The 24,580-nt window shown below is 47.4% G+C and overlaps 1 protein-coding gene across 2 annotated transcripts in view; it reads right to left on the bottom strand.

Moving 5' to 3' along the window:
* Positions 1 to 24,580, bottom strand: part of LOC144792327 (solute carrier family 2, facilitated glucose transporter member 11-like) — a 591,893-nt gene that overhangs the window by 126,663 nt on the left and 440,650 nt on the right. For both annotated transcript variants that reach the window (XM_078667282.1, XM_078667283.1), the window contains one exon: positions 5,565 to 5,663. In XM_078667282.1, the coding sequence (XP_078523408.1) occupies positions 5,565 to 5,663 (99 nt within the window). The remainder of the gene's footprint in view (positions 1 to 5,564; positions 5,664 to 24,580) is intronic.

The raw sequence follows: 24,580 nt of genomic DNA, 5'->3' as shown, positions 1-24,580 counted from the left end.
TTTAGCAGGTGGTATTCACATATTGGGAGGGTTCATACCCAGATAGCATCTACTTCACAAATGAATGGCACCCTTTTGAGGTGTCACTATTCTATCAATTGTGAAGTCAGAGAAGCAAAAAACTTCACATGCATCTAACACAACTCAAAGGCAAAATGTTGTGGGCCTCACCGAGCTCACAAGTGTACTCCTCAATAGCACCTCACTCTCCATGAACAATATGTCACTCTGCAACAACACAGAGCACACTAAGGCAACACACATCCAACACCCCACAGTTTGCATGTTTAAAGGGGTACTGTGGACCCTATCTAGACTATACTATCAATTACCTGAGACGAATAGTCCAAGACAGACAATGCACACACCAGTTTCCCCAGGTGGCATGTACCACAAATGGTAAAGAACTCAGACTACAAGTAGCAAACCCTACTAACTAAAATAACACAAAAACAGCCACATGTACAAGTGAACGCAGCATATTATCCACACCCACACAACTGATTATTGAACTCAAACAACCAGAAATCATATTGCAGTCTGTGTTGGAGCACACGAGACCAGGGAGCAAAGGTACCCAAAGCCTCTCAGCATTGCGAGGTCATCCAATTCGCTGAATGCAGGTTACATAAATCACAACAATTCTTCCATGTTTTTCATCGAACAGTTTGAGATTTGAGTCTTCCATCCTTTCACTTTTTTCTCTGCTAGCATATGTTTCACTAAAGGCAGTTTTTAATTGTAACAATAGTAGATCCTCATTAACACTGCACATTAAACTAGTTGCAACCCATAAAACTTAGCTTTTCATTATACAGCATACAAATGTTTTACAAGAACTGAGTCACTATTACTAAAACAAAATTGAATATGTTCTCCATTTGTACTGCTCATATAAAAGGGACCGGAGCAAGTGCAATGCAAACCATAGGGAAAGCTAATTACACACAATGTTGACCTATTTACATAGCGACACAAGCAAATAACTTGTCTTCTCTTTTCAAACTTGTTAGGTCCTAAGCCGCTATAATGTCTTCTTTAACGTATTTAGAAAGATTTAATATTTTAAAATTGTAAATGTTAAATTATTTCTAAGGAATAGTTGTTATTTTATCTTAAATGTTCACACAGTGGTTTCATCCATTTGTTCCTAGCTTACAAATCTTTCTGTAAAGTAACCTGGGCAAAATCTGTTTGCTCCACTCTGTATTACACAAGTAGCAAACAGGGTACAGAGGGGACACTTGGCTTTTAGGTCTCGCCTAGGCAGAGCTTGCACTGTCTCGTTGAGACATGCAGTATACACTATAGCATGGAAGCTCCACCCACTCTCCACCCATCATTTTCATTGGCTTGTGTCTTAAATGCTGCCTTCTGCTTAGTTGTAGGCTTGTTACTCCCTCCTTATGATGGACATGTCTTCATTTGTGTCCTTCCATGGCTATTGGCCCCTTTACTGCACACACTACTTTCTTCCAGTACCTCCTCCACCCCTCCAATGCCTTCTCATGCCCCCATACTATTCCATTGTGCATTGCCAATGTCTGTTTTATTTGTCTCTTCCCCTCTGAGATCTCTCTTTAATTATTTATGATTAATGCAGTGCACGTCACAGCTCGAACTTTTTTTTTTTATTTGTCTCTCCCCACCCCCAAATCGCTTTTTATTTATTATGAGGTGATATAGACAATGCTGGGGATTGAACCCTGCTCCCCAGCCCCAAAGTCGGCAACTTTATTTGTTAAGCCACCTCGTTGCTGCAAGACAAGCCCCTTAAAGGGGTTTATCTTTGTTTCCCTCACCGAGTCCCCCTCCCACCATGCACTTTCTAGATTGTGCGCATCTCACGTTTCAAAGGTATGCAATTACCATCATTGAAATATGCCACTGAAAGAGAGTTAGGCTTCTTTCTAACTTCTCTTTAATCTGATAACGGCAGCGCTCCTTGCATCTAAGTTCAGGTAGGTTTTCAAGCGGCCCCTGCTTCAGTCTATTCTTATCAGCCCATGTTGTGCCCTCAGCGTGTTCATTTGTTGTGTGTAGTTCGAGTCGCCGCCTCTGTTCTGTTATATGCGGTACTGCTTCGCCTGGGTTACTGAGTGGCATCTGCTGCTGTAAATCCTCCACTCCGAAGGACTGCATGTTTAGGGGCAGGTTCGATCTGACCAGGCATGGCGGCTCTGCACTGCAGCTTTCGTAGCGTTGTTAGGGCAGTGCAGCTGCACATGTACAAACAGCAGCCTCCTTTCCGTAGTGACAATGAAGCATGAGGAGCTGGAGGCCATCAGGAAGCAGCGTATGTCTGAGCTGCAGGCCAAGCATGGGGTGCCTTTCCATTTGCTTGAACTGAAATACAGAACCTTGTTGGGTTTATGGAGGAAATCCAATTAACCAAAGGCGAGAAATGTTTGCATAATGAACCCGGTGCCTGGAATTTGAATAACTAATATAAGGCTCCGCGGATCTGTGCTTTATCGCGGGACGCGTTGTCCCCGTTCCACTACTGCATTTTACAATGCAATGACAAGATTCTCCATAAATATGTCCCCTCTCCTCTACATAATAACACTCCTGTTAACTTTTCCTTCTAAAAATGCAGATGCGCCCCAGAAATCAGTGGTCGCAAAAAATGAAATACTTCAAAATATAACATTGCCAGGGACACAGGCAATGGGACAGGCGCACACATATACGCATAAACACACACGTCTTTTCTGTAGTGACAGTAAAAAGCTCTCTCTAGTGATCTATTTTTGGAGAAGTCTGTATGGAACCCATGAAAGTACGACATGAAAATAAACAGTGATAAGCAGCCAATAAAATTTGCATAAACAAGTACTGAGTACTTACCTGTTGTCAGCAAGTAAGTAGTGCCCCAGCAATAACGGGTAATGCAGGGGCCGTGACGTCAGTGTTTATAGAGCTTGGGGAGCAAGCTACATCAGATCTAGTTGCGCCTCTGATCGGAGTCAAATAGAAATGTAAAATGAATTGCCAGAATATATGTAGTTCGTGCAGGAACTCCAGCACGATGGCAGCAGCTGCATTAGAAGGAACAGAACTCTACCATTAATGTAAAGAATAGGTGAAGGTCGTGGAGGCGAAGTGGCATCAGTTTTGGAGACCGAGGGGCGAGTGCTACATTAGAACTCAGCAGCAATCTAACATTAGCGTACAGACTAGATGTAGGTCGTGCAGGCATCATTAGTTGGAGGGCGAGGGCTGCGTGATACATTAGAACCCAAAAGAAATATAACATTAACATTCAGAATATGTACTGGTCTTCCAGCCAGGGTGACATCAGTGTTTATAGAGCGTCTATAACACGCTGCATTAGAGCCAAACAAGTCCAGTAACGTCCAGAATTAATACGGGGTGTGGAGAGCCCATGTGTGATGTACATAAATGTCAAATGACAACACCAATCAGATAGTTATTGAACATGAATGATCAGAATGAACACAGGTCATGCTGGCTCACAAGGAGGCATGGGTGTCATCAGCACATATGGGTGCGCAGCGAGCACAGTGTAGTGTATTCAAACAGAAAGCCTGCATTTCTATCAGCAATGCAGATAATGCATAATGTACCTGATATCCTTGTTTCCATGAGGAAAAAGAGCACTATGCATGAAGATCAGATAAAATTCGAATGTTACTGTGATCCATAAATACAGACGATGCATGCACAGTGACAGCAGCGCTTGCACGAGTGCAGTTACTGCATAATAATTGAACAGAAATCTAACTTTAATGCCAGAGATAACTATAGGTGTCAGAGTGACCTCAGCACGTTTATCACTATGAAAACATTCTTATATTCAGACAGAAATCCTGCATTGATCAATGCAGTAATGAAAGGCATTCAATGCACAGTGGGCAAGATAGTTAATATTTGCGCAAGTGGGTCTACACGGTGTGATAATGAAACAGACAGCATGCAATGACAAGTTATAAAACAAGCATTTGTAATGCTACCGGTCTCCCAATCACGCGAGTTTCCGCTATTGGCATTGTAAATAACAATGCCTTTTATTTTTCTTTTGGTTTTTGAAACATAAATAAAACGCATTGTCATTTACAATGCCAATACTTAAACTTGTGTATATGCAAATGCTTGTTTAATGTTTCCTGCTGTTGCCTCTATTTAACTTTCTTGATAGAAAACAACCAGCAGAAGTCAGTAAAATAGCAAAAACAGAGCTTTGGACTATACTATTTCCTGCTGAAAGGCAATCTTTCTCTCCATGTGTTGCCATAACTGGTGTGTCACGCAGTATGGTGCCTACTTTCCCTCCATGTTAAAGAACAGTAGATGTTTCAGCACCCAGGCTAATGTGCTGCATAACTAAATACATATAAGGTCCCAAAGGCGAGACCGTTTGCATTGCAAATGCTTGTTGGATTTATGCACAATTTCTATACTTCATTTGCTTGTGCATTTGCTTTCTTTAGTTTCTTTCTAATTGTAGTTTTGTCTGTCACCAGTAGATGGCATCTAGGTACAGTGCAGTCGTCAACGTTCTTCGTAAGTAAGTTTGATTGGGCAGACGGCAAGCACTGCATTTTAAAATCGAAAAATATAAAGAACTTTTTTGATTTCATTTGTTGTCAGCCTCTTCTACACAGTTAGAATTAAATGAGGAAATCTTAACCCACGCCGACGCTATCAAAAACATGACACGCCCTGCTTTTTGTGAACTAAAAAAAAATACCTGATTACATATAAACACATATATCTGGAAATTACAATGTATCCATGTCAAAGGTAGGGTGTAATTTCGCATCATCTGTGGAGCCATGCCCAATCCATTATGAGGTCATAGTGAGGGTAAATTGTGGTTTTAAGGGAGGACGTGTGAGTTATGGTTTGGCAGATGATAACTGGTGAATTTCATTGTGTTTTAGATGTTGATTAACTATAATACCGTTTTAATTGTGTTTTCAGTGAACATAAATGTATGTGTATTTATATTAGAAACACACAGATATAGTGAAGTTATGGTTGCTGAAGGAAAATTTACTGAAGTTGGGGCAAACCATAGTACACACCACCATGCAAACAAAAACCCCACCCCAAATACAATGACCTCACAATCTTTATTTCACTAAATAATAGGACTTAACGTCGTAATATCATTAAATAACCCATTTCCAAACAACGAAATTATACTGTCAGTAGTAATGTCATCTATAATTTCAACATTAGGGTAACATGTAATGTCACCAGTGACGTCATCTATCCCATTTATTTTGTCATCCGAGACATTGTGGTGCGGTCATAAACATTGCATTTGAGGTGCCAGTTATGCTTTGGTGCAAACATGAACTATGCAGAATTTTTTTAAGGCCGTTACATTAGAGCACTATATCTTTTTAAATAAAGTTACATAGATAAAACTCACGCATTCATACATGTAGACACCCTCCTATAAATCTCCACAGTTTCTGGTTTACTAGTAAGAAAATATGTGGGTGACACTGATAAAACCAAATAAAAAATATAATGAATTTATTCAAAACTGAAGAAAAAAAATTAACATAATATTTTTTTTTCTTACTTACCAGAGTAGGGGCATTGATAACTGAAACATTGAACCCATATTGAAAGCTACCTCCGATGCCCACTGCAAAGGCAGCTAAAAAGAGGTTTTTGGTCGGAACCTATGGAAATACATGAAAAAATACTTTACATTAAGAAAAATATAAACAAATAGCCTTTACACTTCAGATGAACAACAATTTCAGGATTTCGAAAATGCTTATCGCATTTCTTGCCAGATTACATCAGCTGCTCATGGGACACTTTTGAAAATGCAGTCATGGTTGGATTATTTGAGTCTACCTCGAAACTGCTCTATTACTTACCGGTAATCTTCATTACTCCGGGTCCCGTTGTCCTCATCCCATTCATTGATAATGTGGAGATAAGCATCTTGCCGACAGAAAAAAAGACCAGATGAATGCTGGGACCCTAATGCTGCCCCTCCCACCGGGAGTACATAAGCAGTACTTACCCAGCATCCCGCCTGTACAACCAAGCCCACACAGGAATGCCGGCCGTCCGGGAGGGAGGAAGGGGTGTATGAATGGTACGAGGAAAACGGGACCCAGAGTAATGAAGGTTACCGATAAGTAATTGAGCTTTACCCCCAAGTCCCTAAGTCCTCGTCCCATTCATTGACAATGTGGAGAATACCAAAGCAGAAAACCCGGCCTTCCGAACCCCCAAGCGCACCCAGGAAACCACACCAAATGCAGCGACCCAAGGGAGCACAGAAAGACGGACCCGCAGGAAGCAACTGGCCAGCAACCCAGAACAGGACAGCAGGGACACAAACAAGGACCGGAAACAACCAAGAAAAAAACAGAAGGCCAGAGCCACAACAAGGAGGCAGTCAACCAGAGAAACCAGAGACAGAGAAACCAGTCCCAAAACCCAAAAGGACAGAGTCAAGGAAAGCCACTGGACAAGGCGACCACCCCAGAACCACCAGGAAGGAACACAGACCCCGGGAGCCGCACAGACACAGAGCAAACCTCGGACGCCCCGGAGAAGGCAAGAAAGAAGCCAAGGCCGGACAACCGGGCGCATGCACAAGCGCAAGCACCAAGCCAATAAGGAAGGAGCCACAGCGAGAGCCCAGGAGCAACAGAAACCCCAGGAGGCCAAAGCCTTACAGGGAAGAAGGCAGCAAACCGCACCAGGCCCGAACACAAAACTCCAGAGCAGCAGGGGCAGAGGAGGCCAACCCCGAAAACAACATCAGACAGCTGACCAAACAACAAAGAGGCCAGCAAAAACTGCAAAACCAATAAAGGCAACCAAAAAGGCACAGCCAGGTCAGGGACAGGGCCAACTCCCACAACCCCAGACCCCCCAACCCCAAAGGGAGGGAAAAACCAGGAACCCCCGGCAGAACCCAAACAGGAACCAACCAGGCACGAACCAGCCGAACCACAGGGAGCAGACAAGAACAAACCAGGAAGGCAGGACCGGAGCCAAGCAACCCACCAATGCAAGAGGACCCCAAGGCCCAACCAGCCCCCGGAAGGAGACCATGCAGCGCACAAGCCGAAGCAAAGGGCAGGTAGGCCGCAGAGGCGACAGCCAAAGCGGAACCCTTCAGAGACGCCAGAGGCACAAGCAGCACCAGACTCAGGACAACCAGCCACCAGGAGAACACACCCCCAGAACGGGCAAGACAACACCACCCAACCCCACCCCAACAGGGCGGGGGCACGCCGAAAGGCACCCCACAACAGGAGCAGAACCCGGGGAGCCAGCAGGGAAGACAGGAGCGAGCCAGGACACCAACCACTAGGAAAGGGACCTGGGAATCAAGGAAACACACCACAGAGGCAGCATGGAAGCCACAGGACAGCCAGCCAAAACTCAGGAGGCACAGCCGGAGGCCAAGCTGAACCAGCCCCCAGCCGGCAGACCAGGAGGAACAGGAGGCAACCCCGCACACAACAACCGTGAAGGAAAGCGAAGGAGACAAACCCACCACCAACAACGCGACCCAGAGGACGAGGCAAAGGCAACGCACCAAGCAGAGCAAGCGGTAGCCAGAAGGGACCACAGAACACCAGGGCCCCACAAGCCTGCACGAGACCAGACACAACCCAGGGGCAAACAGAGCGGAAACACCGCCAGCCACAAGAAGGGCCAAACCAAGGAGGAGAGCCGGGGCAACGGAAGAAACCAGAGCCCAACACCAGCCCAATGAAACAAACCTGTGAAGAACAGTGGGCAGGACCATGCCCAGGAGGGTACACATGGGCACAGCCAAAACACCGACGTGTCAGGCCAGGACACCCCGAGAACGTCCATGGCAAGGAAGCTGGGCAAAAAGAAGGCTCCCAGGGGGGAAAGGACTGAGGGGGAAACAGGCACAAGGCCAAGCAACCTCACCAGAATCCCAGGCGGACCCCCAACAGGGAGAACAACAGAGGAGCAGGAAAACAAAGTGCCAAGGACCAGGAAAAAGCACCCGCAAAAAAAAGCCTGGCCCAAACAGCAGAGTCAGGGATCTCGGACCCTCAGGGACCCCAGAAAAGGGAGCAAGCACAGGCGAACCGCCACACGGCATGCACCACCGTGGGGAGTGGAACCGTAGAAAGAACATTGCCCTCCCCAACCCTCCACCAGCCCAAGGCACACCACCAGCCAAAACGCCAGAGCAGGAGGGGCACACATCCATGGTGCTGGCACCCTAGGGAAAGAAAAGACCAAACCAGAGTCAACAGCTAGGCTGCGATGGGGCCCGGGGCACCAAGACCCCCAATGGAAAGCCAGAAGCAGACCCCAGGCGCACCGCCCAACCACCAAAACGAAGAGCACACAGAGGAAACAGGCCCCAAAAAATACAGGGACCGAACACCAGCGCCAGGCGCGAAACAGGAGGGCACATTCACCAGGCAAAAGCACCCAACAGAAAGGGGCCACCGCAGGAGCAACCACAGACCGAGCAGCACCACCGGCGGAACCAGGAGACAGGCAAAGCCCGACCCAAAGAGAAGGCAGAGGCCACCGAAGCAAGCCCCAGCCAACAAATGCAAGCATGTGAACAGTGGAGAGCCCAGAACGCCATGAAGACGAACCAGGGCAACCCCTAATAAGCAAGCGGAGCGCAACAGAAGGGGAACACAAGGGCCAAGCCAAGGATCCCACGGAAGCCAGGAACCGTGCAACCGCAAGAGAGAGCAGCCCCCAGCCCGGAAGAGACCAGCATCTGGACACGGCGGCAGCCAGCCAGACTGCACGAAACAGCCCAAAGGACAAACACCAAAGGACACATGCAGCCAAAGGCAGGGTGGAAAAAAGAGCACCGCACACGCAGGGTGCCCCGGGCACAACCCCCTGCATCCCCAGGCCACACAGGGCTCCCAAGAACAGGAGCACACAGAAGCCAGCGCAGCAGGAGGGACAAGAAAGGAAAACCAGCCCCCCCTCCCCAAAAGAGGAGACCGACCACGCCAAGGCACACCCAGCGGGCACAGAGCCACAGACCGACCGGGACTGACAGCGGGACCAACCCCAGACCAAGACAACAGAGCCGCCACACCCGAAGATTGGGCTCGGGATCACCAGAGCACGAACAGGAGGGCTGAAGCCGGGGGACCCAGGAGCAGGGCACCAGACCAGAAACATGCAAACCACAGCAAAGCATGAGAAACCGCTCCAGAAGAAAAGAGCACCAGCAAACCCAGAGAGCAGGAACCCACAGGGCGGCAAGGCCACAGGCCAATGGGAGAGCACCGCAGAACAACAGCCGAGAAGACCAACACACAAAACACGGATGGCACCCAGCGAGGGGGAAGAAGGGCGACAGGCACCACACCAGCCACAGACAACCCACACCAAACTCAAAGGCCGACAGCACCTGGCATCCCCAGGGAACCACACATCCAGGAAGAACCCACACCAAACTTCCGAGACTAGGAGCAGTCAGGATGGCATGGAGGGCGGCAGAGAAGGAACACCGAGCAGCCGCGCAACCCCACCAGCAGCCGGCAGCAGGAAACCAGGACAGCCAAGAGTGCAGCAACAGAGGGCAGGCAATCAGCAACCAACGGATGTAGGGCCCGAGGAGACAAAAAGAACCATGGAGACCAGCCCCCAGGCAGCACCCAGCAGGGCGCGACACCCCCGGCACCCAGGCCACATCAAAAGGAGGAGGAACAACCCCGGAAGATGAACGGGCCAAAGCCAGGCAACCTCGAAGTAATGACCAGAGGCGCAGAGGACCAGCCGGGCAAAGACACCATCCCAGGAACCAAAACCAGGGCAATGTAAGCCTACAGCCCCCGGTAATGCAAGGCAACCACCCATCCAGGCATGAACCAGGCCTAACGCTCCACAACAGCTAAAGCAGAGCACGCTGCACAGGAACCATATGTCAGACTGCATCACAAGGACTGGTGTAATACAAACATGTGCACAACTCACACATGAGCACCAGTTGCATCACAGACAAACACAGTACCGTTTATGAGACCAGACTAGAGCAGGAGCAGCAAGGCAAGAAGGGCAGAAGGATGTAGGAAGCCAAGCTGGGGCGCTGAGTCCAGAAACGAGCCACGAGCTTCAAGGCCTCAACTCAGTGCGGTGCACACAATGCGGTTTAAACAGTCTGTTGGGGTCACACAAACTCAACTCATGGCAATGTGATGTGTGGCGAATACCAAACGTTCTGCCACTAGTGTGCACAACATGATCAATGTGATTAATGCCAAACCTCAATTACATAATCAGTGCATGGGATTGGTTACTACAGTGAAACCGTACACGAGCACCACACGATATGCACCAACTCGCGTCAGACGCTTCAATGGCAACAGTTGGAGCACCTGGTGTTACAGCACAATTCCACCTACCGCCTCCCAGTGCCGCACCCCCCACCAAACAAAGGAAGGGACAGGAAGGCGGGCAGGAAACCACACAACAGAGAGTGTAGAAAGGGGAAAAAAAGACCCTATGCGGTACTCACCCGGAGCGGGGGCAGAGACACCACCAAGAACACGGCCCCTCTCCCAACAGCCCGCCCAAAGGAGCCAAGCCGGCGGTCCCATCAGAGCCTGGAACGCCAGGAAACCAGCAAGCATGGAGCGTGCCCCGCCCCCCGCACGGCCAGGCCATAGGGAGACGTGCACGTGACCCAGGAGCAACCAGGAGGCCGCGCAAAGGGCCGGGCGGCAAGGGGCAGAGCCGGCCATGAACAGGGTTGCCTCCCAGCAAGCCTGGCAGACGAGGAGGCAGACCAGGAAACCCCCCCCCCCGTCCGCACAGCCAGGCAGCCGGGCGGGGGGGAGGAGAGAAGAGCCGCCACCACTGCCCAGCAGGAGCAGCACCAGCACATCCAAGTCCATTCAGTCGACAGACAGAAAAAAGAACAGGCGGGATGCTGGGTAAGTACTGCTTATGTACTCTCCGTGGGAGGGGCAGTTTTAGGGTCCCAGCACTCCTCTGGTCTATTTTTCTGTTGGGGAGATGGTTATCTCCACATTGTCAATAAATGGGACGAGGACTTAGGGACCTGGGGGTAATGCCATTTTTATGAAAAACTTGTTTTTCGGATATTCACTGGTGCAACCACGCCTCCTCATGCCCCAGTCCACTTTTGTGGGCCACACTGTTTCCGTGCTGTTATAAGCCTGGCGTAGGGAATATCAAAATTACATGAAAGTGAGATTGGCAAAATACAATGCCAGGACATTAGAGTAGCCGAGTGTAGAAAACTAGAGAAAAGGATTGCTTTAAATCATTCATTTAAAATACTTTATTCAGTTTCACTAAAACCACCAAAGTGCGATAATTTCAGCAAAACTCACTGCATCAGGGCAGGAAACAGAAGAAAAAAAACTACACTGCATCTAGGCTTAACAGTGGAAAATGGCGTAAAGGAAACGAGCTAGATGGAACTATGATCGACCTGCAAACTGCTTCTGCAACCAAATAAAAAAGATTCTTCTGAAAAGATATCATTGTGTTATGCTAGACATTTTATTTCACTGTGCACGGTAAAACGGTAAAAAAAAATACTTGGGGACTTATTTACAAGATCCTTGTGCCACTTTTGCGTCATTTTGAACATGGGAAAAGTGACGCAAAAGTGGTGCAAGGGGCTTGCAAATCTGTCCCTTGGTCTTTTAGCGCCTTGGTGTTGATCTTGCCTGTGAATTTGCGTGCCTCTACAAACTGCTAATATGGTAAGACGGGAGTTACCATCCTATCAGAAGTGCAAGTTGTCAAAAAATACTGCATGCCCGGTGAAATACCAGGGAAAAGCATGTGGAATCCGGAAAGTTCTCCTTCATGGATATTCTGCCAAAAAAGCAGATTGTGCATCCATCCCCTCCCAGCCCTCTGGAATACCTAAATGCCCAGGTTATGAGGACGAGAAGGAATAATGGTAAAAAACTTCAGGGCAGGAATGGTCATTTATTTCATCTGGCATTTATCGAGGCCAAGTTGGGCCATTACATGGGTTTTTTAAGGGCAGCCGACTAACACTTCTGTCTTCAGCTCCCCAAATGTTATGCCAGCAGGCATAGCGGGGGCAAACGGGAAGAGAGATAATGAGATGAAGAGAGAGAATGAGTAGATGGAAAGAAAGAGAGAGGAATTGAGTGGGGCTGGTTTGTACATTTTTGCCAGGTCTGCCTTTAGCTCCCAGATCGGCTCTGGTTACAGTTTTGTGTTCCCATAATGTAGGCCTTGGACTTGAGAAGAGAAATTCTCCAGCTCACCATTGAAAGGTTAACAGAGCCATTTTAACTGTCCCTAGTGGATCGAATTAAAACAGGATAATAAATGCTCATGTGCATTAAATGGCGCAACTTCACATAACAACTAACTATCAATTTGCAAAGAAGGGGTGTATGAGCCGTTGGTGACCACTCACTTAGACCAGTGGATAACATCCCCTTTAGAGTGCATTTTAGAGCAAAGAGTTTACAACTCGAGTAAAATAGCTGTAGATTTCGAAAGTAATGTTCAAGTGGGACTAAATGTTCCAATTAGTAGCAAGCTGCTCAGGGTGCTAGCCAGTACTTGATGTGAGACTATGGCCTTCTGGGGCCAGGAGGGCCTACTGGCACTTATGGTTTCCTTTTCAGACATTCTCGAGAGTAGATTTACCACCTGGCCTGTTGTACACCGACATGACCAGAATGTTACTGTCCCAGCCAGTATAAAGATTAAAAAATCACCTAAAGCTGCTATTTTTCCCCTGATCAGTAACCTGATTTAAACAATAAATGTTTCTGCTTCTGAGCAGAGCTTTGGTCATTATGTTACATATTAAGCTCTGGGTTGCTGGTGCTTTATAAATGGGGGTAAAATGCAGTTGTAAGCCAAATTCTAAATGCACTTCAAGAAGGTCATGGAGCATTACTTGGCCAGTGCAGTGTAATCATTGCTGTTAACTAACTAATCAAATATTTTGTGAGGTCCTTGGAGATCGCTGGTTTTCTATCTCTTTGTTGAAACTTCCCTTGGGCACGAGCTGTTTAATTTTGCCGAACCCTTTGTAAAGTCTCGGGTTCAGCTATGCAAACAACCGTAATGGGCACAGAGGGAGCACAACATGGTGTCAGTAGAACAATTTGATCACAGAGAGAGCACAACATGGCGTCAGTAGAATACTTTGATCACAGAGGGAGCACAACATGGTGTCAGCAGAAGACTTTGATCACAGAGGGAGCACAACATGGCGTCAGTAGAACACTTTGATCACTGAGGGAACACAACATGGCGTCAGTAGAACACTTTGATCACAGAGGGAACACAACATGGCGTCAGTAGAACACTTTGATCACAGAGGGAACACAACATGGTGTCAGTAGAACACTTCGATCACAGGGAGTACAGCATGGCGTCAGTAGAACACTTTGATCACAGAGGGAGCACAACATGGCGTCAGTAGAACACTTTGATCACAGAGGGAACACAACATGGCGTCAGTAGAACACTTTGATCACTGAGGGAACACAACATGGCGTCAGTAGAACACTTTGATCACAGAGGGAACACAACATGGCGTCAGTAGAACACTTTGATCACAGAGGGAACACAACATGGTGTCAGTAGAACACTTCGATCACAGGGAGTACAGCATGGCGTCAGTAGAACACTTTGATCACAGAGGGAGCACAACATGGCGTCAGTAGAACACTTTGATCACAGAGGGAACACAACATGGCGTCAGTAGAACACTTTGATCACAGAGGGAACACAACATGGCGTCAGTAGATTTGATCACAGAGGGAACACAACATCGCGTCAGTAGAACACTTCGATCACAGGGAGTACAGCATGGCGTCAGTAGAACACTTTGATCACAGAGGGAGCACAACATGGCGTCAGTAGAACACTTTGATCACAGAGGGAACACAACATGGTGTCAGTAGAACACTTTGATCTCAGGGAGTACAGCATGGCGTCAGTAGAACAGTTTGACCACAATGTACTTCTTGGAACAAAACCGACTCAAACCATGCTTTTTATCTTTTAGTATATTTGAGGTTACTACCCGTGCAAGGAATTTTAGAGTGCCTTAGATAATGTATGAGGTAATACTTTGTCTTGGGCATTAGAATTTCCCCTTTTTATCCATTCTCTGAGTCTTATTCAACTGTACCATCTTCAAGTCATCCAGGAGGAAGCTGGGACCTCCCTAGTGTGCTTCAGGTATTCGTCTTTGTGCCAAGCAAGAACAACTGAGATTAATTTAGGCATCATTCCATCACTTTTTTGTGTTCCTACGATCAGGCAGTAATGCTCAGAGCTGTTCCGAGACCTGCTGCTCCTGGTTCATACCCACACACCCTACATCACAGGATTTTAGCTAGTATTTGGTATGTCTGCTTTGGCTTATCTGATTACAAACGAAATAGTAACAGGCACACGTATTGATGTGGCAAGCAAGTATGACTCATGCTTTGCTAACTCAAGAGCAAGGTGGCTGATGTGTCTATAAACTTGCAGTGTGTGACGTGGCTGATGTCTGTGCATCAAGCCAGAGCGGATCTAGTCAGGCTGTATCTTGATAGCCGTATGTGGGTAAACCTAAATATCTGACACTGTATTCCGTGGATCTTGATTGATATTACAGGATTGCATTCTTAGAAGTGCCTCTGTTTGTAACGATTTAGTAATAAATGTATAGCAAGCCTTTTACCTAAGAGATCTGTCATGAATTCTGGCCTCCAGCATGTCATGATATTCGTGTGTGTGTCGTAACATTTAAATTGCCTCCAAGGACCCTCCCCTAGCGCTTATGTCTCCCTGACTCTTTGGATGGAGTAGTGACCGAGGTCGGCAGTACACACAGAACACACACGTTCTGTTCTAATCATGTGTCAAAGCCAGTGGCGGCTGGTGACATTTGAAAGTGGTGAGGCATAACACAATTGTGGTACTGCTCTGTGGCGAGCGAGTACGACCCACCTACAGGGGGTCCTACTAGTTCTCCCCCGAGAAAAGTTTGAAAACAGAGTGAGAAAATGGTGCATTTTCAATCAAATTTGAGAAAGAGGTGACAACCAAGAGACAATGCCTAGAGTATTGCAGTGCCCTCTTTTCAAGCTCCCATTATCAACACACTTGCTATTATTTAAGCATTGATGTTTGTACCCCAGTCAGTGTTCTAGTGTCACTGTTTCTATGTCAATATGCCAATGAAAATGTTGGTACTGCCCAGTAATTCAAGACTACTGGACAAAACTAACAGCTAAGCCAGCGAAATTACTGGGAGAACTAACACAATAACCCCAGTGCACCTTATTATGATTAATGCACAGTTCTCGGAGAATGATTTGCAGAAACAGCAGCAGAAAAAACAAGATTTTCTAAAGCCAAGAGGATGGCATCCAGTGCCAGACCTCTTGGATTTGCCAATGCGTGTTACGAATGGATTATTTCACTCCTCTAGATAGCACAGAAAGGTTTTGCACCAAATATCCATAAGAGTGACTTTGGCACAGTGGCCTTGCAAGTAATGCTGGCCATTCTGTAAGGTGTCAACACCATGTAGGAACAGGCAGATAAATACATTTCCATAGAGAGTCTAGAACAAGATGACACATTAAGATGGGAAAAATAGACCCAGTACTCTTTGGCACACATACCCTCTGTTGAAAGGGTAACTAGACACAAATACACATTGCATGTCTACAACAGAATATCATTGTTCATGACTGCTACAGCACACAACAGCATCCAGAAGGACTAAGGCCCCAATGACAAGGGTTGCACAGAATACATTGAGGCTGCAAAAAACATTGCCAGCCAGTATCCCCATACTTAACTCCAGCTACTAGAGGTTAACCCTCATGGAAGTTGGACTATCTGAGTGGATCAGTTTCTTCGAGGAGAAATATCACTTGGGATTCCCAAACATATAGAGAAAAGCTGCCTTTTATTACCTGCTGTGGCTGTAAATGGGAGTCGGTAGGCTGGCATGGTGAAGGGTGTGGGCACGATGGCAGAGGAAAGTGGAGGGCGTAGACCTGCATTGCATGCTCCCCCATGGCTTAGAAGGGCGTAGCCTAAGCCTAAATTGTTTCTATCAGTCTGGTGATGTCCTTTGTCCCAGGCATGGACCTGCAACATTGAATTTAGGGCCCTGTCTGGATCAAGTAGCCAGTTGGATGAATGAGTTATGTCTGAAACTCAATGGAGCTAAGACAGAACTGATGATTTTGGGGAATAGTTCTTTGGCCCAAAAAGGATAAGGTTGGCTTACTGGCCTTGGCCCTCCACCAATCCCTAAGGCTGTTATATAGAGCCTGGGGATGTGGTTGGAGAATACTCTGACCAGCGAAGTCCAGGCTACGAAAACCACTGCCAGCTGTTTTGGAAGATTTCAGATGCTGCACAAGATTTTACCTTTGCTGCCTCACACTTCTAGATGAGTGGTGGTTCAGGCACTTGTTCTTTCATGGCAGGACTTTGGTAACTCGATGCATTTGGGTCTCCGAAAGGAGTCACCTGGAAATTGCAAACTGCGCCAAATGCGGCTGGATACGTATTGGTTGGACGCCCAGGTCACGGTCAGTCAGACAGGGATTGAGAGTGCTTCACTGGCTGCGGACACATCAAAGAGTGGAGTTTAAATCGGTGCGTTTTGCCCTCCGTGCCTTACAAGGTCAACAGCTGGTCACCCATTTCTCCCGTATCATATCACTTTGATCCTCAAATCTTAACCTTGCCACCACCCCAACTATCAAAAGATATAGAAGAGGTGGTAGGTTGTTTAGTTTTAATGTAGCAAAGCTCTGGAATTCACTCCCTCTGGCCATTCAGGCTACAGACCATGAGCTTAATTTTCATAAAGCAATTAAAATCTGCCTTTTTAAATATTTCAGTACTCAGGTGCTCTTTCTGCTTTGGTGGTGCCACATCTGATCTAGTACTGGAATCCTTTTGGGTCGCCATGCACTCTACAAATTGTACTCGTGGTACATAATGCACTAGTAATCCAGTTTTACGTACTTAGCACAACTTTGTTCCTTCATCCATCTTTGATGTGACACCGTACCATCCACCACGTGACCATTGGTGCTACCATTTTGCCGCCAAATATTTTTTAGACTTTGCTATGAAGGAATGAGACTTCCCCTGTCACAATGAACAAAATGTACTTTTCCAAGGACAAGTTGACTGTCCCAGACAGGATAAGATAGTCTGTAATGAATCATGTTGAATGTGCGGACTCTGGCAACGCCTGCGCTGAATGCAGTTTAATGAAGAGAGAATCCCTCAATGTATTACGTAGTAAATATTTCTATTTTCTTGCTTCTTACTGGTGAAAAGCCTGTGAACCATGTACTGTGGATTGCTTACTTAAGAAAGTTTAAAGTTCTTTAGCTGATACTTATTATTGATTTATATGTTTATCGAAATAACTGATTAATGGTTCAGCTTATACATTTCTGTAACTGATGTTCTTTAAGCAAATCTTTAAACTTTAGAACTTGTCTGTCGTTCTTTAAACTGAAAAGTTTCTACTTTAAATCACAAGCAAGATTCAATTAATAAAGAGACTGATCCAGCTAGTAGCGGCTCCTCCGCTATGGCGGAGGAGCATCGCCTCACTGCTTTTAAGCAGTGCCAAGTAGAAACATAAAATGATAATGACTTAGAGGTATTATCATTTTATGCTTTGTGTCCTGCTGCTCTGCGGGCAGGCAGGTGGGCAGGGCTGCTTTGCTCTTGGAGCAGGGTAGAAGTTGTTTTCCCACTCCTAAGGGCGCAATGACTGTTTGGTTGGCCCTCTCAGGTCACTCTAACCAGTCATGCATTACAGCCTACGTGGAGAACATGCCACCCCTCCACCCCCTGGCCAAGTGCTGTTTCAAGGCTTTCAGACCAATCACAACGCTGCAAAGCAGCGTTTTGATTGGCTTACGGGAGGGAGCCTGGCTGCCTGTTTCCTGTTCCTGGAGTCAGAGGCAGGAGAGCAGGAGCAGTTTCAGAGATGCAGGACCTGGCCTCAAGGTAATTCTTTTTTTTATTCATTCCTTCTTGTGACCCCCACCATGACCCCCTGTGACCACGTCACAACCCACGAGCCATGCCGCCGCCACTGGATCCAGCGGGGAGAACCAAAGTCTGATAGGGACTACACTGCTCCCAGTGCATCATTTGGAGCATATAGGAGGTGTTGGACTTGGCCTGTCCCCTGAAATTTTTCGCTTTTGCCCCCCTAATTTGGAATGTCTCCCTCATGGGATTAAACCTGTGTAGGCCATGAGTGGTGTGAGACACCTAAATTGTAATGCTATGTAATGGTGTGAGCACTTGTAAATTCCCCCCATTGTAATATGCACCTGACTGAAATGTTCTATGTTTAAAATGGATTCCATGGCCATGGGTTTTGCCACTGGACTGCCATAGGTCAGCGGTCTAGTTATTATTACCCAGCTACCCCTAGCTTTTGGAGGGAAAGCCTGGCACCCAGGGTGCTCAACCCCTCCCCTTGAGCCAGTTTAGGCCAGCTTTGCCAACATTCTAGAAGGTTCTGGCACTGCCTGGGAGGAGGGTATAAGTGAGGGGGATGTGCCACCAGAGAGTCAGTCAGCGCTGGGACAAGAAAGAGAGGGGACCTGCTGCGAGGTGCTACCGCCACATGGGCCTGTGAGCTGGGCCCTGCACCCCTACCCCCCCCCTGCTGTCCCCTGGGCCCCTGACAAGGGAGGGCCCCTACCCAGGTCCCTGACACTGTGGGGACCGGGAATTACGCCAGCGCTGCGAGGAAGAAGCGCCCAGGAGGTGAGGAGTGGGACTGTCTACCCCCCTTGGGAAGCTGTGGCCCCTTTGAAGCACCGCATGGGGAAGATTGTGCCCCCAAAAGAACTGTTGCTGGCTGAGGTGCTGTGAGGCCCTGTGGAAGAGCTGGGCCCTGGGACTGTTGTGGCCCCCTAGTGCTGTAAAGCCTGCCTGTCAAGCGCTATAATTTGAAAGCGCTGGAGAAGAGTTAATTTCCTGCCCCCTCTGCGTTGCCTGAGGAAGGAGCTGAGGTTGTGGGCAGAGGGAGGAGCAGTGCGCTGTGAATAGCGCCATTCTGCTGAGGAGAATCGCGCTGGAGGAGCCTACCCTCGTTTTGGCGGGCTGTCCGCCATATAATTAATTAATTAAAAAGGGAGCCTACCCCTTATTGCCGCCGATATCACCGCCGCAGCCCGAGGAGTGTTGGCGCTGCCTGGCGCCGGTAGGGAATTGGTGAAAACCACTGCCGCGGCCCGGCGCCGCCTTGAGGGACCCCCCCACTGCTGTGGGCATCGTCTATTCGTTCCTATGGGCCTCACGGCCCATAGGTGAGAATGGCATTACCTAAATTGTGATTACCTAATTGGTAATGGCAAATTAGGTGATGCAAAGGCAAGGGTGCCCCTGAGCCTAAGCCCCCCAAAGGCACCCCTAACAAAAAAAGGCATACATGTAAGGCACACAAATTCCCTAGGGGCATGTTTGCTTCACTTGACACTTTGAAAATTTCAGATTTGTGCACTTTTCCAAGTATACACATGGTTACCATTAACTTAAAATTGATAGTAACAGTACTTCCTAAATGCACAGTTCACATTTAGGAAAGGATTCTTACATGTGCAATAGGGATGCACAAATTACAATTCCCTATTTGCAGTCGCAATCTAGGGAATAGCAAAAGATTGTGATTACCTAAATTGCAAATGTCAAAGCCTTTCCTACATTAGAATGTGCTATTTTCTGATCGCAAACAGACAATTTTTGCGAATCGCACTGTTTGCGATCGAATAGGTTTGTGGAGAAAATAGTAAATGTTACACACACCCATGCACGTTTGCACGCACACACACACACACACACACAAACACACACATACACGTTGGCCCTCCAGCCAGCTCACATTCTTTTTCCACCCATGTGCATTCTCTCTTACTTCTACACCACCAGGCAGACATTCTGCACAGACAGATGCCACCCACTATGTGATGTTCATGTGCTTATGGAAAAGACTGAGTAATACAGACCAGTGACATTTTGCAATCAGGCCAATCCGGGAAAATGTAAAATGACATCTAGTGAAAGAGCACATTATATACACTTGAGAGAGCGCAAACTGACCTAAATGTATGAGTGCATCACACTTACCTGTAGTAAGCACAAATCATGAGGAGAAATGCCATGAGTGCTAATAGTATCTGCAATTATATTCTAAATGTATAGCTAAAATAGAGATTTAAGTAGAAGTGGAACTAATACAGAAATGTGTGACACTATATGATTTTATTAGATGTGATTATTCCTGAATCCATGTCGTGTAGCTGTTAAAATGTAAGATGGTAGGTGGTTAAACGCAGAATGAGGTAGGCCTCAGGGCCAGAGCTGGAGGGAAAGGGAAGATGTTTCTTTTCACGACACAGATTGTATTAAGGTTTTGGGCATTGCATTAATGGGCCAGGATTTATAAAAATGTTTACTGAATAATAGAATAAGAGTATTAACATGCTTTAATTAATGAAGAAGTTGAATGCTATAATCATTATGAGAAATATTGTAGGCCTGTAATGTTTTAACATTGATTTACACGTACATGTCTGGGCTGAGAAATGTTGCAAGCCTTTATTTTGGAAGTCTATGAGAGTTGGGTTCTTGGCTGCAGATATCTGTCTGCAAAGGAAAAGGGGGGATCCAATTATAAATGAATGAATAGAGGTCTGTTCAGTAGACGGCCCAGACATGGAGGAGGGTTCCGGAATGTTTAAGGGGTATCAGCGGGCCGGAGAAGAGTCTGAGAAGCAAGGTCAACTCTAACGTATGAGGCCCAATACAAAGCATCATGGAAAAAGCCAGAAGCTACACCACGTGAGGGGCGTCTCGAAAGGGGCGTCTCAAATGTTGTTGACTGTTTTGTATTAGGGACAGCACCCCTGGGTGGAGTTAGAGCAGATACCTGAGGACCCTTTAGAGAGCGGATGGGTAGGCAGAGAGGGGTCATGACTGGAGAACTATAGGTTTTCACCAAGAGACTTAGAGTGAGTGACTTCCCTTGGGGTCATTCACTGCTGACACCTTTGTTAGGTTGGGACTTGGTTAAGTAGGGATACCATCTAGAGCAGGGTAGGGACAGCCTAACCTGTGCGTTTTCCTCCAACTTAAATGAAGGAGAGATATGCGTCAATGCTGATAGCTTTATTATTCTTAGAACTTGTGTTAGTGATTTCCGTTGCTCGTCTGAGGGCTTTCCGAGAGCACATGTATGTAATTGGACCTGTGTATCTCGTGAATCTCATTCTGAGATGCCTGTATTTGCAGCTTATCATTTCCTTACAATAAACTTTTGAAAGCTAGAAGTTGTTTGTGATCTTTGGGAGCAGAGTCCTTTATTGGGTGAACTAACTTGGAAATAGATGTACCTTGTACCTTAAAGACAGGCAACAAAGGTTCAGTCGACCAGATCGAGGTTTGGATCAATAGTGCTAAGGTATCGATCAAAATCTCGCCCTTCCAGTTGGTAGCTATAGAGGATGGTTGCCTTCTTGAGGACGGTAACCTAGGCCAGGTTAGCTTACCCCAAGGCCCATAGAAATCGATGATCGGAAGAACAGCCCGCCGAAGAAGATCCGGATGACGTGAGACAGAAAAGGCAGCAGTATCGGTCGAGAGTGAGTATAAAGGGTTATGCGTGTTAGATTGCGGTGTTTTGTATTGTATCTATGTTGTAATGTCTGGCGGAGTTGAATGTCTGTAGAGTGACTGTGGAACAGGTTGTGAGCGCGCGCAACCGGTGGAAATCTTAAGTTCAAGGAGAGCTTAAGTGGTTCGGGTGTATCGGACACCCAGAGTAATTGTCAACTAGTGTGAAGGGGGTCATGAGGTACCATTGATCACCCGAAAGACCGAGATAGGGGGACCGTAAGAGTGAGTGCGTGAGTAACGGACGCTGGTCGGAAGTTACTGTGTGTGTAAGCAACCTATCAGAGAGACGATAGACATTTCGTCAGTTGTGTTGACAATTACAGATAGACTGTGGACGTACAGTCGAGAGAAGTGACCGCTTGGTCGGAAGTAGTCATTTTTCGGTGTATGAATGGGACGCATGCATAACCGGGAGACGAGTTGAGAAAGGAGGGGTGCTGCTGCGAAGCGGAGAAAAGTGACGTCAGAAAGTGTCGCGACGTGATTGGCCGACCGGAGAAAGACCGCGCTGTGATAGGCCAGCTAGCAAAGACGTCAGACAGGGTCGCGACGTGATTGGCCGACCGGAGAAAGACCGCGCTGCGATAGGCCAAGTTAGCAAAGCCGCGACAGGATTGGTGGATTGTCATCAGGAAGTAAACAGAGTAGCGAGGCTGGATATTGTGCGCATAATTATGAAGTGTTTTAAATGGCTGAGAGCGGTGTTTAAAAAAGAGAAGCGGGGATCGTATGAAGGGGAAGAAGCCCCGCCGGAGGGTACGCCAGCTCGTTACATGGCAGTGAATGTTGGGCTGCATACGATCCTTTGGATATCAGAGTGGAGTAAGATTACTGAAGGAAATGAGGAACTGACGTTCCCGAAGTACGGGACGTTCAGATTAGAGGTGTTACATCGATTAAAATCAGTCATGACCTCAATGAGACCCTTGCCTAGACCGACCCAGTTTGAAGCTCTTGATGCATGGATTAGGGCAGCGCATGAAAAGAATATGAACAGACGACAAGAAAGGGTGAAACGATCGGTAAGGGCAGTACAGGATGCCAGGTGGGATGCGGATGCTAAAAGATGGAGAGTGCATAACATGGAAGTAAATAAACTGTATCCAGTGTTAGAGGTGCCCGTAAATAAAAGCCCCCTAGAAGAAGATGATGAGAGCGAAACAGAGGACAGCCTGATAAACAGATTATTGACAGACAGGCCACCCCCGTATAATAGAGCAGGGGGAGAGGTCGAGCATACAGAAGGAGAAAAGGGGGGCAATGCAGGAGAGCATAGACCGCTTCCCAGTTCAGAGTGGGATCCTGAGGCAAAGAAAGAGTTGTCCCAGCCTAGTCAGGTGCAACAGGTGGTCGGTAGGTTTGTGGTACAAAGAGCGCCGGAAACGGAAAGCGCCACATCCTACACATTACCAGATGCACTACAGGTACCTGTTACCATAGGTCCTATAATATCGATATATGACCAAGAGAGAGCAAGAGGGGAAGAACGGGTACGGAAGGACAGAGAAAGAGCAGAGAAGGCAAGAAGGAACGATACGATTAATTCCCCAAGTCAGATGCCGATACCAAGAGAATGGAGCACTCCGGTGCACCCAGTAGGGGACCCAGGAGGAGATCCTGGGGGCCCTAGATGGCCAGTGGATCTGAGGGGATCTGGACGAAAATCCTTTCAAGAGCTAAATGAGTACATGAAGCAGTGGGATGAGGCAGTGAAGGCTCAAAAGAACATCATAGCTGCGGAAGCTGAAAGGGAAAGTCAGGACAGCCGAGCTCGGACTCACTGCGGGGCTGGGGAGAGTAGCCCGGAGTGGGACTGTAGAGAGAGAGAGAGTAGGGGAGTCACCCATTGGGCCCGGAGTGGAGATAGAACAGACCTGGAAAACGGGGGCCCCGGGAGGGGAGGGGTGGCGCGCCCAATACTCAGTGAAGGGGAGAGGAGAGCACAAGAGTACAGAAACAGCTTTAAGTGTCCACACTGTGTGCCTGGCACCAGAGAACTGAATGGGAGTTGTGAGAGGTCGCACCATAGACCCTGTGATGACGGAAATGAGCGCAGCCCAGGGAATATGGGGAACCAGGAAGGATCGTATCAGATACTGAGCGATACTAGGCAAAGAGAGAGTAGCGACCAGAGGGAAAATAACAGAGAGGTGTACGGTGAGAGGAGAGAAGAAGAAGAGAGTGGGCAGAGCAAGAGTAGGGGTAACAGGCCCGTGTTCCATCACCTTCCAAGATCGGATGGCCGAGCATGGGACCTGGAGAGATGGGAGCAAGGGAGGGCACCCATTAACTCTCCCGAGCCCAAACGCAGAGCTCGAAGTTGGGATGGTAGGGAGACCAGTGAGCCCCCTTCGAAAGACATATTGCGAGCTGAGATAAAAGCCAAGAGACTTGACGTCACCAGCTTAAGGTCAGACCTGGATGACATGGTAGATGGTACCCTGCCTTTAGAAAGAATGGAAATGTATGAACAGGATGAAATACTGTATATGGCAAAGGACATCACTCGAAAGGCGAGAGCAGTCCATGAGAAGTTAGTCGAACTAGCAGGCAAATATATGGTGGATCTGTCAAGAACCAAAGCATTACAGGGTAACCACAGGCTACATTACACAGATCGAGACCTAGATGAGAGGAGAACGATTGGGCTGAAAACGCACATAAGGGAACTGATCGCTGGAATAAGGACATGGAGGGCACTAGATAAGTGGGAAGAGAGGTGGTCCAAGAAAGGGACCGGCAGGAGAAGCACGCTTGGTATGACACCAGGACTGCAGGGAATAGAGGCATACCCTTTGCGGGAAGTCGCAAATGGGAACTATGTGCATGTCCCTTGGAGTAGGGGAGATTTAGCTGCTTTTACCACCTCCTTCCCCAAATTGCGGGAAAA

This window comes from Lissotriton helveticus, chromosome 11 (assembly GCF_964261635.1).
Source record: "Lissotriton helveticus chromosome 11, aLisHel1.1, whole genome shotgun sequence".
Lineage (NCBI taxonomy): Eukaryota > Metazoa > Chordata > Amphibia > Caudata > Salamandridae > Lissotriton > Lissotriton helveticus.
This window is presented reverse-complemented; position numbering and strand designations above follow the sequence as displayed.